This window comes from Phoxinus phoxinus (genome assembly GCF_949152265.1).
Source record: "Phoxinus phoxinus genome assembly, chromosome: 9".
Classification (NCBI taxonomy): Eukaryota; Metazoa; Chordata; class Actinopteri; order Cypriniformes; family Leuciscidae; genus Phoxinus; species Phoxinus phoxinus.
This window is the reverse complement of record NC_136884.1, coordinates 16003582-16020120: the sequence shown is the minus strand read 5'-3', so window position 1 is coordinate 16020120 and position 16539 is coordinate 16003582. Positions and strand designations below refer to the sequence as shown.

At 36.2% G+C, this 16539-nt stretch overlaps 1 protein-coding gene across 3 annotated transcripts; it reads left to right on the top strand.

Moving 5' to 3' along the window:
* The first annotated feature begins 395 nt into the window (after positions 1 to 395).
* tmem110l (transmembrane protein 110, like) lies at positions 396 to 16230 on the top strand. Of its 3 annotated transcripts, XM_079624225.1 has the most exons (9): positions 930 to 1401; positions 4875 to 4923; positions 5008 to 5103; positions 5189 to 5310; positions 6511 to 6623; positions 9731 to 9814; positions 11828 to 11956; positions 12047 to 12099; positions 13870 to 15769. In XM_079624225.1, exons 1-8 carry the CDS (start codon positions 1257 to 1259, stop codon positions 12095 to 12097), a joined length of 789 nt encoding a protein of 262 aa, XP_079480351.1. In that variant the 5' UTR covers positions 930 to 1256; the 3' UTR covers positions 12098 to 12099; positions 13870 to 15769. The 3 variants fall into 3 exon arrangements, with proteins under 3 accessions (XP_079480352.1, XP_079480350.1, XP_079480351.1); XM_079624226.1 differs by lacking the exons at positions 930 to 1401; positions 12047 to 12099 and adding an exon at positions 396 to 498; XM_079624224.1 differs by lacking the exon at positions 12047 to 12099 and having other exon boundaries at positions 909 to 1401; positions 13870 to 16230.
* Positions 16231 to 16539: the final 309 nt, after the last annotated feature.

The window sequence follows — 16539 nt, the reverse complement described above, 5'->3', positions numbered from 1 at the left end:
AAAAAAAAACTCATTGACACCTCATTGTCCTAAACTGTATATGTCCTATGAAACAGTTTAATGTCTTTTAAGTGAAATCTATTTATCTGATTTTGAACCATATGTATTTTTTTTCTGTTTATTTACATGCTTCAGTTGTACCCCTGCTCCAGTTGTACTCTATGCTCATTTGTCATGTTGCATGACTTAATGTCTTTAGAGTTATGGATCAGTGAAGCTGAAACAACCAAGCAGTCCCACCCCATTACACTCCTTTTACTGTGCGTCACGGCTGAGAAGAGGCTTTATAAAAAGAAAAGAAAAGAAAAGAAACGAAAAGAAAAGAAAAGAGGACCATTGAATATATATAGGCCTACCTGAGATGCAGCTAATGTTTTTATGAGAGGTTAGTTGGCTTGGTATCTTCTGATAAACAACGATTTTCCAGTGTTTCGTGAATGGTTTACTCATGAAGATGAATTTTATAAGGTTCAAGACCTGCGCTGATGCGTCACACAGGTACAGTAGGCTATGCTAACATACAGTGGATTTGATTAGAACAACAACAAGTCAATAACTTGTATTTTTAGCTATTGATAAATATAGTACAATATTCATAAGTAGGCATTATGAAACTTTGTCAATTCCATTTTCCATTCCAAACATTCATGACTAATATCAATTTATATTGTCTACAGTCAGTCAGTGTAGTCTGTAGGTCCCTCCTCACTACTTTCATTCAAATTATATATATATATATATATATATATATATATATATATATATATATATATATATATATATATATATATATATATATATAATTTGAAGTATAGGCTACATATAGATACAGATATATAGCCTAATATATTCTAAGACACTATCTAAAATAAAGTAACTTGTCCTGATATGCATTCACATCAGCACATGATGTGTGTTAGGGGGACAAAGGGCTCCAGGATATTTCAGCAGCAGGAGGTGACGTCAGCAGAGCCGCTTTTCCCCTTGTTGACTCAATAACAAGAAAGAAAGAAGGAAAGAAAGAAAGAAACTGACCTGAGGGAAATGCTTTATCTTATGCCACATCGGTCAACTTCAATACGAGTTTAACAGCTCGAGCGGTGTGTACATGCGATCTTGGTTCATCAGTCTGCCGTGCGGATTTCTTTGTCTTCTGGCTAGTGAAGTTATATGGAAAACCCGTTTAAGTCGAATTCCCGAGGATTTCTCTCCCACAAAGGATCCCATGACTCTTGTTCTGGGTTTCAAACGCAAACATGTTCGTTTTTATGAAGAGCAGAAGAAATATGAGTGATTTGGTGAACCCGGAGTATCAGGGCTGTGTGGACGGATCTCTGATGGACGGATTCAGTGTTTTTATTCAGGGTCTGTTGGCTGTTCTGGCTTTCAGCACTTTAATGTGTAAGTTTTCTCCGCATTTTAAACTAAACCGCAAATGCGATAATGTTTCCGTGTGTTGTGATGGCGTTTTCTTTTAAGAATATGGTGCAGCACGTGGCATGTGGGTGGGTTGGTTTGTTTGTTTACTTTCTGTTGTATTAGTATTGCGGTACAATGGAACAGTGTTGTGTGAAGTATATAATAGTTCAGACCATTTTTACTGTAGGCCTACTGTCTAGTGTAGACTATATTGTAAAATAAATAACTTAATGTTAGCTACCTTAAGCACTTGATTTGACTTTTAAAATGACGTTCGTTAAAGTTAACAAAACAAAAAAATACAGTGCAGAGATATTTTGGATTTAGTTATTCTGGTTCAATAGGCTATGTCTGTGTTATTTTTTTTATGTTCATGGTAATATTTTGATCCATTCACTCTTCTCGTTGTGTGCTAGTTCAGGGTCTGAAGTGTTTAATCCTCGAGCAATAAAGAAACGTCATGACATTTAATCAATAGCGCTGCACGTTACAATACCATTCACCGACCAAAATAAACACAGTATGAGACCGCATACACTACACACCCATCTAACATAAAGTTGGGCTGTATTATTTTCTTTCAAGTAGCCTATCTTAACATCATATTTCAGTTCTTTCCTCATACTCTACATCATTACCGGTATTTTCAACATGACTCATGTTCATTTGAAATGAGTGACCAGTAGCCTATCTAATATTGCAGTCACCTGGCAACAAATTGTATTTGCAGTTCAAACATTGATGGAAAACGTGCAAACATTTTAATTAATTAAATATACCTAGTTAATGAAGACTTGAAAATGTATAAATATTTAATTTTAAAAAAGTAGTTTTATATCTATTGAATCTTTAATATCTATTATATCTATAAAATATTACCAATCACAAACTATTGGAAAAGTCATGGAAAGTATTTGGCAAAAAGCAATGTGGGAACATTATTTCATAAAATGTAGTTTCTAGTGCATCTAGTAGTCCAACATAAATAATTGCCTAGACTTTTTCACTCAAGGTAAACGTGAATTAGGCTATAATCCATTTGATTTCTGTAATGTAGGCCTAGTATCTCTGAGTGCAACAGGACATTCAATGAGAAAATATGCAGGGCAGGAGTTGATTTTATCAACTGGGAATTGATTGGATCATGAACAAACCAGAGTTTGCATAAACAAAGCTTAAAGAGCTGATTGATTATTGATTGATATTATCCAGTAGCCTATAGTTAAGAGACATCAGCAGAAAAGGAGGAAGATTAGGCCTAAGTCTAAGTTATTATAAACTTATGTTTTTATTGAAATAACATTCACCAATCATTCATTCAAAATAAGACCAGAAATGTGAATAAAGGTGTCTTCATATTAGATCAATTTTGTGGGCAAAAAAGAAAGAAAGAAAGGCGCCGTTATCTATTGACAATAGTTTAGCGAATCACAGATGACACCTTTAAACCAAGCATCATTGAACCTGTTGTGAAATCTGTGTGAGGAAATATTTCACGCATCATTCCCGATGTAGACTCCTGTTGAAATGATGTCGGCCACGAGCATTCGCCAAACAACAGTCAATGAACGCACCTTAAAAAGAAAACAGCATTTCACTTTCCACACACACACAAAAAGCCTGTTCTTCTGAGGTAAACGCGTTAAGATTCCTCAGCTGTGTGATAGCGCACGATAACAGCATTCACTCCTGTAGCTATGCTCCGACCCCAAACTCAAGCTATATTCTCCATTTCAGCTGGAGGGTCCGAGACCGAGTCATGTGACCTGCAGCCTTACAAGTTTGAACTCTACGCTCCGGTTCAAAGTTGTTTCTTACCCAATATTTAACTTTGTCATGTGCTCATGCAGTCCAAAGATACAGTATAGTGTTTTCTTGGTTAATATTTGGTAATTGTGAGCTAATATAACTCAAGCTTGTTACTATTTAGTGAATGTGGTAGTTGTAAACAAAGCCTTTTTGCTAAATATGCTATTTACAAAGGTGCTAATTTGGTGATGCTGTATAAGATGTGAATAAAACCTTAAACTTGAGCATGTAACTTGTCCCACATGGACATGAATGATAATTCAATGTGGCTTGTTGAGGAGCTTTGGGATGTACACCTGCTGGATGATAAAAGAAGGGAAGTTTACAGTGTATTCAGAGACCAAAATGTAATAAAGACGTGCTCTTTTGACCACCAACTTACTAAATACCACAGTGGTGGTGAGTTTGGTATCGTTCATATTTTCGTAAGAGGAAGTAAAAATGAAAGTTTTCTAATTATTTTTCCCAAAAGCAGTTTGTTTGTTTTGTAGTCATGCACTGGATAACCCCCAAAACATGGTAAATTACCTTAGTTACACATTACAATGAATCTTTGCTGTTCCTGTTTATTATTAAACTTTCTGCTGTACAGAGACAAATACCCTGATCGTGAATTATTATCAGAGGACTGATTTTCATTTATTTATTTGTTTGTCAAATGCCCGAAGTTAAGTTTTATTTGTGTTTTCAGGAAAGGCGAAGAGAAAACAGGGAGAATTTGTACTTTGTAAACTCTTGGCCTGTATGCTTGTGTTTTTACTGTATGCACTTCCTCTTTGTTATTCTGGGCACTTCCTGGCTTCTTTTTTTATTTTTTTTGGCTGCTTATCTTTGCTGACGTCATCGCTGTTAGTTTCCTCAGGCATTCAATAATCATGCTTCTGTTTGGCTGTTGATTACAGACTAACCGTTTGTGAAAACATCCCTTAGATATGTCTTGCAGCTTCGGGTGTGTAGGTTTGTGAGCTGGTTTGAGACAGAGTTTGTGTTAAACACAATTATCCTCTCCCTTGAAAGTCATTTAATTACTAATTTTGTTTCCGTATAGTTCAATTTCTTTGATTCGGTGTTGGGATATGTGTGCTAGACTATTACAAAACCAGTGATGTTAGTCTCAACAGAACTTTATCATGAGTTCATCCAAGTGTTGGCATTTCCAGTTTTGATGTTCAACATGTATATATTCAAATGAGCAGTATTGATTGATTTCTGAAGGATCATGACACTGAACACTGGAGTAATGACGCAGGAATAAATTACATTTTAAAATATATTCACAAAGAAAACAGTTCATTTAAGTTGTATTAATATTTCACAATATTACCGTTTTACCGCCTTGGTGAGCAATATAGACTTCTTTCAAAAACATCCATGTGAGTTTCACTCTAAAATATGGTTTAATATAGCATGATAACTTTAATGAATACGTTAAATTAATTAATACAATACATAAATTAATACAATGCATTAATACAAACATTTGCGGTTGGTATTCACAATGATATTCACATTTTTGTGACTTTATCTGGATTTAAGTTATATGCTATTAAGTTATCATGCTATATTAAACCATATTTAGAGTGAAACTCACATGGATGTTTATAACTTAAACATTATTCATGCTAACAATATCTTTGTCTTCATAGTGAAGAGGTTTCGTGAACCTGTTGGAATTAGAAGACCTTGGAGGATCTGGTAATTAATATTAATCATTAAAGTATTATGATAATATAATAGCACAAAACAGAGCACGCTCTCATTCTTTCGTTTTGCCTGCAGGATCTTTGATACGTCGAAGCAAGCCATTGGTGCTCTTTTCATGCATTTTGCCAACATATTCCTGTCCACACTCACCAATGAAGATCCCTGCTCTCTGTGAGTCGGTTATTACTTGTTTGTCAAGTTTTATTGCTTTAGCCTGCAATTACACTAACCGTATTACCCTTTTCTGTTTTTACAGGTATCTATTGAACTTCCTGTTGGATGCCACATTAGGAATGCTGGTGATCTGGGTGGGGGTGAAGGTTGTTTCCAAGATAGTGGAACATAAACACCTAACACTGCTAATGTTCGGAGAATATGGTGAGTTACATTAATGGAAGCTAGTCGTAGACTTAAAAAAATAGTTGTTTACTGATATATATGGCTCCATTCCCCTTTCGACCGCACAAGAGGGTCTTTATAGCGGGAAAAGGTTCTTTAGATTTTCAAAATGTCCTTCACACTAGAAAAAAATGGCTCTTTAAAGAACGGTTCGCTTAAAGGTTCTTTGGGAAACCAATTGCTGCAGAAAAAAAAATAGTTTTTTGAGTGTTTTGGTTGAACTGAAGTTTAAAAGGGTTTGTTTAGAGTTTAAGTCTGCTGTCATAATGACCAAAAAAACATAAACCAAAGATTTAAAAAGAAAAAAGAAACTATCATGCATCGGTTAGCGTCAGTCTCATGTCACCACCAGAGGGCGCCGTGTGATCTATTTTTCAAACGTGCTCGGGTAGTTTCCCCACACTTGCTTTTTCCCCTCTCTGGGATTTCCTTGGCAAAAAAACACCATAGCAAAAGAAAATTACACACACACATTCACATGCACATTCTGTGCACATGCACGTAAGGCAGATGGAAGACGCCCATCGTTTCACATGATTTTGGCCAAACAATTGTTCATGAATGCTTTTCTGCTTAGGTCAGCTTTTGAATCCCTGTTTTGACACTTTGCCATTTTAAATTTACCAGAACTTTTGGAAGCTGACCACTTTAAAAGGGCTTACATGCTAAAATAAATAATATGTGAATAAAAATACAAACATTGTTACATGCGTTAATGTTAAATAAAATTATTTCGCAAAATGTCTTTTTATATGGAAGAAAAGGAGTGCCTTATAAATAATATTAATTTCATTAAATGCATCAATATATTTGCCAATCTATCTTTAAATTAATAATAATCAATATAATTTATCAATAATTAAATATATAGCCTAAATATGTTAATGTATATTGAGATAGTGTTAATTAATATGCAACTTGCAATCTTCTACATTTACATGTTGTTTTACATCCATGTGTTCTCTCTCATATATTAATTTCATACTCAACATTTGCATTGTTTACCTTGCTATGTTGTTCTTTTGTTTCTTGATATTTATTTCTTGCATTGTTATTTGATGTCTTTTGTTTGATGTGCTTTTGCTATTGATGCCTTAGCAACTACATAGCAATGGTGACGGTGTCTATTTTTGTAAATAAATCATAATTCACTCTAGAATGTCTCTTTCTCTGTTTTAGGTGATCCTCCTCGGGTAGCGGCCTGGTTGTCTCAGTGCTCGGTGTATTTGCTCATCGTTGCTCTGGAGAAAAGTGTGGTCACTCTGGTGCTGCTCGTTCCCGGGTGGACCAATGTAAGATAAACATTCACACACTCAAAGTTTCTGTTATTGTTACGCAGACTCACCCCATGGGCATCATTTCCCTCTACAGTGTTTAGCAATACCAGGATGGACAGAACTAAAATCTGTCTGAAAAATGTGAATATCGTGCAGAAGTTCATTTATTTCAGTAATTCAACTTAAAGGGTGAAACTAATATATTATATAGACTCATTACATGCAAAGTGAGATATTTCAAGCCTTTATTTGTTATAATTTGATGATTGTGGCTTACAGCTTATGAATACCCCAAATTAAAAATTAGAATATTGTGAAAAGGTTTTCATAAGCTGTAAGCCATAATCATCAAAATTATAACAAATAAAGCCTTGAAATATCTCACTTTGCATGTAATGAATATAAATTATATATATACATATATACAGGTGAAACTCGATTTTTTTTATAAAGATTCTATAAACATATATATATATACTGTATATATACAGGTGAAACTAATTTTTTTTATAAACATATTAAACATTTTTGAGTTTCACCTGTATATATATATATTAGCATAAACATTAAAAATAGTAATGTTTCCAAACTTTTGACCAGTACTGATATATATATATATATATATATATATATATATATATATATATATATATATATATATATATATATATACTATAGTCAAACTGGTCAAAAGTTTGGAAACATTACTATTTTTTATGTTTTTGCAAAAAGTCTCTTATGCTGATCAAGCTTACGTTTATTTGATCAAAAATACAGAGAAAAACAGTAATATTGTGAAATATTATTACAATTTATAATATTTGAATATACCTTAAAATGTTTTTTATTTCTGTGATGCAAAGCTGAATTTTCAGCATCGTTACTCCAGTCTTCAGTGTCACATGATCCTTCAGAAATCATTCTAATATATGCCTATTAACGTCCTTCGGATGAGACGTTAAACCGAGGTCCTGACTCTCTGTGGTCACTAAAAATCCCAGGATGTCTTTCGAAAGAGTAGGGGTGTAACCCCGGCATCCTGGCCAAATTTGCCCAGTGGCCTCTGTCCATCATGGCCTCCTAATCATCCTCCTATATATACTAATTGGCTTCATCACTGTCTCCTCTCCACCAGTAAGCTGGTGTGTGGTGGGCGTTCTGGTGCAATATGGCTGCCGTCGCATCATCCAGGTGGATGCTGCACATTGGTGGTGGTTGAGGAGATTCCCCCCTTCTATGTAAAGCGCTTTGAGTGTCCAGAAAAGCGCTATATAAATGTAATGAATTATTATTATTATTTATTATCAACGTTGGAAACAGTAGTGCTGCTTAATATTTTTTTGAAACCTGTGACATTTTTTCATTGATGAATAAAAAGTAAAAAAGAAGAGCGTTTATTAAAAATACAACATTTCTAACAATATAAATCTTAACTATCACTTTTCATCAGTTTAACACGTCATTGCTGAATAAAAGTATTAGTTTCTTTCAACAAAAAAAAAGAAAGAGAAAAAAAAACACAGACCCCAAACTTTTGAACGGTGGTGTATCGTATATTGTTACAAAAACCTTATATTTGATATAAATGCTGTTCTTTTTTTATCTTTTTATTCATCAATGAATCCTAAAAAGGATCACAGGTTATTAAAAAATATTAAGCACAACTGTTTTCAACATTGATAATAAATCGGCATATCAGAATGATTTCTGAAGGATCATGTGACACTGAAGACTGGAGTAATGATGCTGAAAATTCATCTTTGCATCTCAGAAATAAATAATATTTTAAACTGTATTCAAATCGAAAACCATTATTGTAAATGGTAATAATATTCCACAATATTTTTTTTTTCTGTATTTTTGATCAAATAAATGCAGCCTTGATGAGCTATATTTCCAAGCTATATTTCCTGATACATTTGACGAACAGAAATGGTGTGGATATATTCCCGTCTAATGCAATGGCGTCCGTAAGCATGACTTAAGTGCCAAATATTGTCTGACCATCGAATGTTTCAGTGCTTGTGGTTTTCCTGCTAAGACAGAACACGAGGTCAAACACCCTGCAATAAAACAATAAAACTCACTAATCTGAAGAGGAGATCTCAAAGAAAGAGCGCAGGCCTTGCCCAAACTTCTCTCCCCGCGTATCTATGCATACCCCTCTTCCTACTCCGTCACCTTTCGCCCTGACTCGGGTCACTGAAAGTTCACCAAGAATGTCTACATGCCACATATTATGCGTCTTGTGACACTATTGTTTTATGCCTTTCATGTTTGGTATCATTTTAAATGTCTCAGTGGCCCAATGAAGCGAGCTCCATCTGGGACCTTTTGTTAACCGTCTATCACTGACTTAGAATGCTGTATAAACGTGACTATGAAAATTACACTTTTGTGTGTGTGTGTGAGCATGCGTATAGTAGCTTAATGGAAATAGTTAACCCTGCACCCTCTGACTAAGATAAGAACTGGCGAGTCTGTGTCCGTGAGAGCCGTCCCGACTGGCTCGAGACTCTGAGACACCGGGTCCTTCATGAACGAATAATTGAAAGTATTGGATACCCAGAATAATCAAATATATCAATAAATGCATAGTTCCTAATTAGAAACACAGTCTAAATGTAATAATCATTTGAAATCCGAGTCAGATTAAGCACAGAGCTAGAATTAAATTAAAACTAAACTTGAATAAATTAAGTAGACTTTGCAGAAGTGCGAGTAAAAGGCCGACACTAGCATTGGATTCTGTCGCTGGGCCTATGGGTGGACAGTGGACCTTGCACGTGTGTGAAGAAATAAGTCATTAAGATACAGTCCCATCGATATCTTTTGTTCTCTTTGTTTATGAATGAAAGCATATAGACTTATTACACACTGTTTTGACGTCTTAGTGTGGAAGGGTGAAATGAGGACATGTGGGAATAATGAATAGATAATCTGTTCTAGTTCCTCTATAGAATTGTTTTAATTTCAGTGAAAAAATGTGTTTAACTTTAGACATTTATAAAGTATAAATATAAATTGTACATATATAAACCAGATTTCATCTATTATTATTATTTATGAGAAGGATATGCATGTTTATAAGTGCTGACCGCTGGTGTTTGTGTGTGTTGTAGCTGGAGGAGGTGGTGCTGGACTATATCCCAAACCCACAGCTGGAGTTAGCCATCGTCATGCTGATCGTGCCTTTCATTGTGAATGTGAGTCATTCAAGAATAATGCATAATATCTGTCTGTCCGTCCATTCATCCATCCATTCACTTATCCATCCATCCATCCACTTATCCATCCATCCATCCACTTATCCATCCATCCATCCACTTATCCATCCATCCACTTATCTATCCATCCATCCATTCACTTATCCATCCATCCATCAACTTATCCATCCATCCACTTATCCATCCATCCATCCATTCACTTATCCATCCATCCATCCATCCACTTATCCATCCATCCATCCATCCACTTATCCATCCATCCATCCATCCATTCACTTATCCATCCATCCATCCATCCATCCACTTATCTATCATCTGTCCATCCATCTATCCATCCACCCATTCATCCACTTATCTATCCATCCATCTATCCACCCATCCACACATTCATCCATCCACTTATCTATCTATCCATCTATCCAACCACACATCCATCCATCCATCCATCCACTTATCCATCCACCCATCCATCTATCCACCCTTCCATCTATCCACCCATCCATCCATCCATCCACTTATCTATCCAACCATCCACACATTCATCCATCCACTTATCCATCCATCCATCTATCCAACCACCCATCCATCTATCCAACCACCCATCCACCCATCCATCCATCCATCCATCTATCTATCCATCCATCCATCCATCTATCCATCCATCCATCCACTTATCTATCCATTCATCCATCCACTTATCCATCCATCCGTCCACCCATCCACCCATCCATCCATCCATCCATCCATCCACTTATCTATCCACCCATCCATCCATCCATCCATCCATCCATTCACTTATCTATCCATTCATCCATCCATCCACCCATCTATCCATCCATCCATCCACTTATCTATCCATTCATCCATCCACTTATCCATCCATCCACCCATCCATCCATCCATCCATCCACCCATCCATCCATCCATCCATCCATCCATCCATCCATCCATCCATCCACTTATCTATCCATCCATCCACCCATCCATCCACTTATCCATCCATCCATCCATCCATCCATCCAAATAATATAATGCAACTTATATATGTAATGTATGTGTTTCAGTCTATAATGTTCTGGGTGGTGGACAGTTTAACAATGCGGAAATATAAGAAGATGACCTCTCTGGAAGACTCACATGACTGTCCAAAGCTGTCCACTTATCCATCCATCCATCCATTCACTTATCCATCCATCCATCCATCCATCCACTTATCCATCCATCCATCCATTCACTTATCCATCCACCCATTCATCCACTTATCTATCCATCCATCTATCCACCCATCCACACATTCATCCATCCACTTATCTATCTATCCATCTATCCAACCACACATCCATCCATCCATCCATCCACTTATCCATCCACCCATCCATCTATCCACCCTTCCATCTATCCACCCATCCATCCATCCATCCACTTATCTATCCAACCATCCACACATTCATCCATCCACTTATCCATCCATCCATCTATCCAACCACCCATCCATCTATCCAACCACCCATCCACCCATCCATCCATCCATCCATCTATCTATCCATCCATCCATCCATCCATCCATCTATCCATCCATCCATCCACTTATCTATCCATTCATCCATCCACTTATCCATCCATCCATCCACCCACCCATCCACCCACCCATCCATCCACCCATCCATCCATCCATCCATCCACTTATCTATCCATCCATCCACACATTCATCCATCCACTTATCCATCCACCCATCCATCCATCCATCCATCCATCCATCCATCCATCCATCCATCCATCCATCCATTCACTTATCTATCCATTCATCCATCCATCCACCCATCTATCCATTCATCCATCCACTTATCCATCCATCCATCCATCCACCCATCCATCCATCCATCCATCCATCCACTTATCTATCCATCCATCCACCCATCCATCCACTTATCCATCCATCCATCCATCCAAATAATATAATGCAACTTATATATGTAATGTATGTGTTTCAGTCTATAATGTTCTGGGTGGTGGACAGTTTAACAATGCGGAAATATAAGAAGATGACCTCTCTGGAAGACTCACACGACTGTCCAAAGCAAGTAGAGGTGTTGCCACATGAAAGCAATGATGAAGCTGAGGTGAGCATATTCATGACGTCTCAATAAATGCACATAATAGTTGAATTTACTCATTTTATTGAAGCTGAAAATGTTTTTTTTATATGACAGATTCAACCTGGATACTGTACATTACATTACACCAATGAAAGTTGTTTTTAATGGTAAGACTAAGATCAGGTATAAATAGTTCTTTAAGGTAACAAATGCACATTGTCAGTCCTTCACGGACGACTGCCGCTTAAACTAAAACAAAACAACAACATAAATTCCTGGTCCTCTCTCGTCTTTCACTGTTGTCACCCCTTTTATCCTTCTGGAGCTCCTCCGTGAGACTCAAGGTCGAGGCTCATTAGCACTCGCGCCACCGGCCTCGATCCTTTCCCGCGGCTCATGGCCCCGCCCTGCTTGCCACACAGGGGTTGAACCCACAACCTATTTTTTTAGTCACTAGATTACACCAGCATAAACATGTTTTGAAGATATTTAATTTAATTGAAAAAGCTGTCATAATATCATCACTCATGTGCATGTTTTATGCTGGGTTTAGCAATATGGAGATCCAGGAAAACATGAGTCAGTATCAATCCCTTATGACCTTGTTCCCCATATCTGTCCCTCTGGGCATTTCATCCAAGTTAAGTTTAATTCAGTGGTTCTCAGCTGGTTTGTCTTTAGTCTGTTTTGGCTGGGTTGCATAAAACAAATAAAAGCAAATAATAAAACGCAATCATCCATATAACAATAAATGGATTTACCAACTTTTAAAAGGGAGGAGAGGACATCTTAGGTTATTGACTTTAAAGAGCATGCATTCAAACAAACTCCTATGGAATTTTTGTGGATATTTATCATCGATTGGTAAAACCTATTTGGACAAATTTGGAACTTATCCTCAAAAATCAAGAAAAAAAAATACACAACACAAAAGGAATCATGACTACATTAAATACAGATTAAAATGATAAATGTGTTTTCTGCAGTGAAATGTTTGCTGTGGAGATCAAGAAACCATCAAAATTCAACATACATTTTCCAATTCAGCCTACGTTTGAATAATAATTTAGCATATTGCAGTTTAATGGTAATATTAGTAAATCAAAATGTTTGATTTTACAGACATGGTTTTGTTTTGTTTAATAATTTTGATTATTGTGTTGGTCTTGGTCACCACTTGATGTCCAATATAAAACCTGGGTCCTGACGCAAAACCATTTGAGAACCATTGGACTAATTTTAGTTTAGTTATTATTATTTGTGTATTAGTTTGGCTTAATTTGTGCATATCATTTAAAATGAAGTCTCTCAGCTGAGATGGATGTTTTGTTTCTGGGGCTGTATATGAATAGTTTGATTGTGTGTTTGTGTATTGTATTCTTCTTCTTGAATGGTGGGATTGTGCTATATGAATATGATTACAGGACAACTTTTATTTTTTCTCGCCGTTTGACCAAAGACCTTTCCAAAGGCCGCTGGCCTCTAGGGTCAAATTATCTCCATTTGTTGAGCAATACGGGGTCTTTCCCATCTCTTTTACTTTGTTTTTCTCCTCTCATCTTTTCTTTTTTTCCCCCTCATCCCTCTTTCCTTCACTCCTCCAGTACTGGTAGAGTGCCAGCTGCTCACAAATCATCCATTTGTTCAGCGATGGCAGTGACATTTGGAACATGTTTCCATAAGCTCATGCTATGGAGAATGAATCCAAATCTGAGGAAAAGTATGTTTGATGAGTGCCAATATGAACGAGAATGTATAAAACTGGTCTACTGTCAATCTTCTGCTGTATTCTTCCATCTGTGCTCATGGTTTTATTGTCAGTAGATTTATGCTATAACTATAAAGTGATCCAACTCACATGAACGGGAAAACAATCATTTGTAAGATCTGGTCAGGCTGTTCAGTTGACCTCAAACTGTGTTTGTGTGTTTGTGTAGGTGCTGCTAAAGGAAGAGGAAGATGATAATACAGTATGTTCTGAAGAGGAAGAACACGACTCGACAGAAGACACATTAATACCAGTCTGTATGGAAGTTTAAAAAACACAAAGTATACCTATGAAAATGTATTACCCTATATCTCTGTTCCTAAACCTAGTGAGCTGCCTTGGTGTTTACTACCTACTTTCTAAGCCAGCTTCCTAATTGAAATGGAACTCAAGAGACTGATTTGGAACCTTCTAATATGTAGAAACTCCACAATAGAACTTTTCACGTGAAGTACACTGGACTCAAATGATTCCAATAAAGTGTGGCGTTAGCATGGTGCTAAGCTAGCAACACAACACTCAATACTTGACTTACTTGAAGTATATAAATTCACTGCACACACAAAATGTTGAGTAAAAGTCTCCATTTTTAGTTGGATTTAACTTTTATATCGATTGGCTACTTGAATTAAACATTTCATTTATCATTTTGTATGCTAGCAAGTTCTGGACCAGCCTTCTTGTTGAGAGAGGTTTTCATAAGAAGTACACTTGTATTACATTTAATCTCGATAGAATGTGACGTTAGCATGTTGCTAAGCTAACAACACAATTCTTTAAAGCAACACTAAAGAACATTTTTTAACTTAAAATAATGTTTCCAAAATCGTATCAGTGGTTCGTCAAGTCGTAACAGGGTGAAAGGCACTTCTGGATTCATTTCGCGGTCCTATATCTGCTATAACCGCACTATGCAAGTTTGCCAGATCGGGTCGCGTTTCTGTAGTTCGAATGAGACACAAGAAAACGACAAATTTGGCTTGCTTTACGTCAAGCGTTACAATAGTCATTATTTCGTTTTTCTTCGTTTCTGATGTCGCAATACATCATACTTTCACGAAATCGTGCAACATACGCTACCTTGTCTGTGGACATCGTTCATTCTAAAGCCGGTGCTGGATAAACAGCGAGCCTGTGTGCGACAGTAGGCTGCGGTAGGCTAAATTATTTACGACAGCGGTAATGGACAATTCCGCTTCCAACCTGTAGGGCGACCGAAGAGGAAAAGTTATTTAGTGTTGCTTTATTAGTATAAAAATTCCTTTAGTTTTAGGTAATTACAGTAAACTCTTAAATTGGGATTGATTGAAATATAAGTATATAGTGTCAACTTTTCTTGTAGATTATTTGCAATCTTAAACATTAATTAAAAAAAAAAACTAAGTCTTTGATTTGGGCGTGTACCTATGATACCTTAACCCAACAAATGCAGAATGTTCTTCTAACGTTAGTGTATGGTTCCCAATTGGTTAAGATAATTAATAGCATATGAGTTATTAAAGGGTAACATAATACTCCCTTCACGTCCTTTAGAGTTCATACTTCTAAGTTAATTAAAAGTAGAGAAACCGAGACAGATGAGAGAGGAGAGGAGGTCTAGTGTTTCTCCAATTACAGACATTCTGACTTTTAATTTGAAGTCGAAACCGCTCATGTCACTACCTGTGATGAACACCTCACTGTAAACACACAACCACTTTCCAGCTCTTGACACACATGCTAGAATATTTCAAATCTGCAAGACTCACCCATAAGGAAAAAAAGTTGTCTTAAAACCATTTGTAAATAAGTGAAAGACCAGGCGATCTTTGTGTTTTAACCCTGTAAAGTTTAAACAATGTACAGTTTTCTTTTTTGTTAAATTGTGTTTTTGTACTTTTACACAATGACATGCAACATCATGCATTCGTTCTGATCATCAATTTTGTACAAAATAATGATGTACAGACTAGTAACTGTAAATTTTCAGCTGTTAAATTATATTGATTCTTCAAAATATTTGCAATGTCAATATGCACATGCAGTCAAGTCTTTTATTACGAGTTGAAATGCTAAAAAATACTGCTTGTAATAAAAATAAAAAAATCTAGTACAAAATTTCTAGCAGATGGATGTCACTTGAAGTAGATTAATGATTTTTTTAAAAGGAAGATTTGTGTTTTTTTATGTACTAATTGTTTAATTTAAAAACAAGGCACTTAATGCCATTCTATTTAGCTTAATTCGACCTGTGGGGTCAGTGATTGGTAATTTTGAGGTTTGCACATCTTTTTTTGTATTGTGTGTGTATGCATTTTTTCGTTATCAGTAAGTTAGAGTAATGCTTCAAGAGCACTTTTAAGAGCAACTACTTTGCACCTGCCAACAAAGTCCTGTGTGACAAAGGGGCTCTAAGAGTTAAGCAAACTTGGGTAAGAACACCTGGAAGGGGTGGGTCCAGCAACCATTTGACCCCGGTCTCTGATGACAGGGGCGAAACAGGTCATACTCAACCAGAAATAAAAAGGTTTCTCCGCTGTTATGGGTAAAACATCCACTTGGGCTATTGTGGTTTGTTTAACATTTCTTTCTCATTAATAGAGTGGCACAATTACACACTTTTTATGTAGTCGTGGTTCTGGAAGTATTCATCCCATTAGTTTTCAATACACTGTAAAAAAAAGAACAATCAACTTGGATGTTTAAGTCATTTCAACTTAAATTACATTAAACTGACTTTAATGAAAGAAAATGAAAAAAAGAGAGAGAAAAAAGGGGAAAAAAGTTGCAAATTGCTTAACTTATTTTGATTAGTTAAAACATGATGTAAAAACATATGTTGTCATAACTTACTGATGAT

Bases quoted from the DNA above. Each gene is read 5' to 3' on its own strand.
- tmem110l (XM_079624224.1), top strand. From the start codon at position 1,257: ATGTTCGTTTTTATGAAGAGCAGAAGAAATATGAGTGATTTGGTGAAC. The intron at 6,624-9,730 runs GTAAGATAAACA...TGTGTGTTGTAG, and splicing joins TCGTTCCCGGGTGGACCAAT to CTGGAGGAGGTGGTGCTGGA. The intron at 9,815-11,827 runs GTGAGTCATTCA...TATGTGTTTCAG, and splicing joins TCGTGCCTTTCATTGTGAAT to TCTATAATGTTCTGGGTGGT.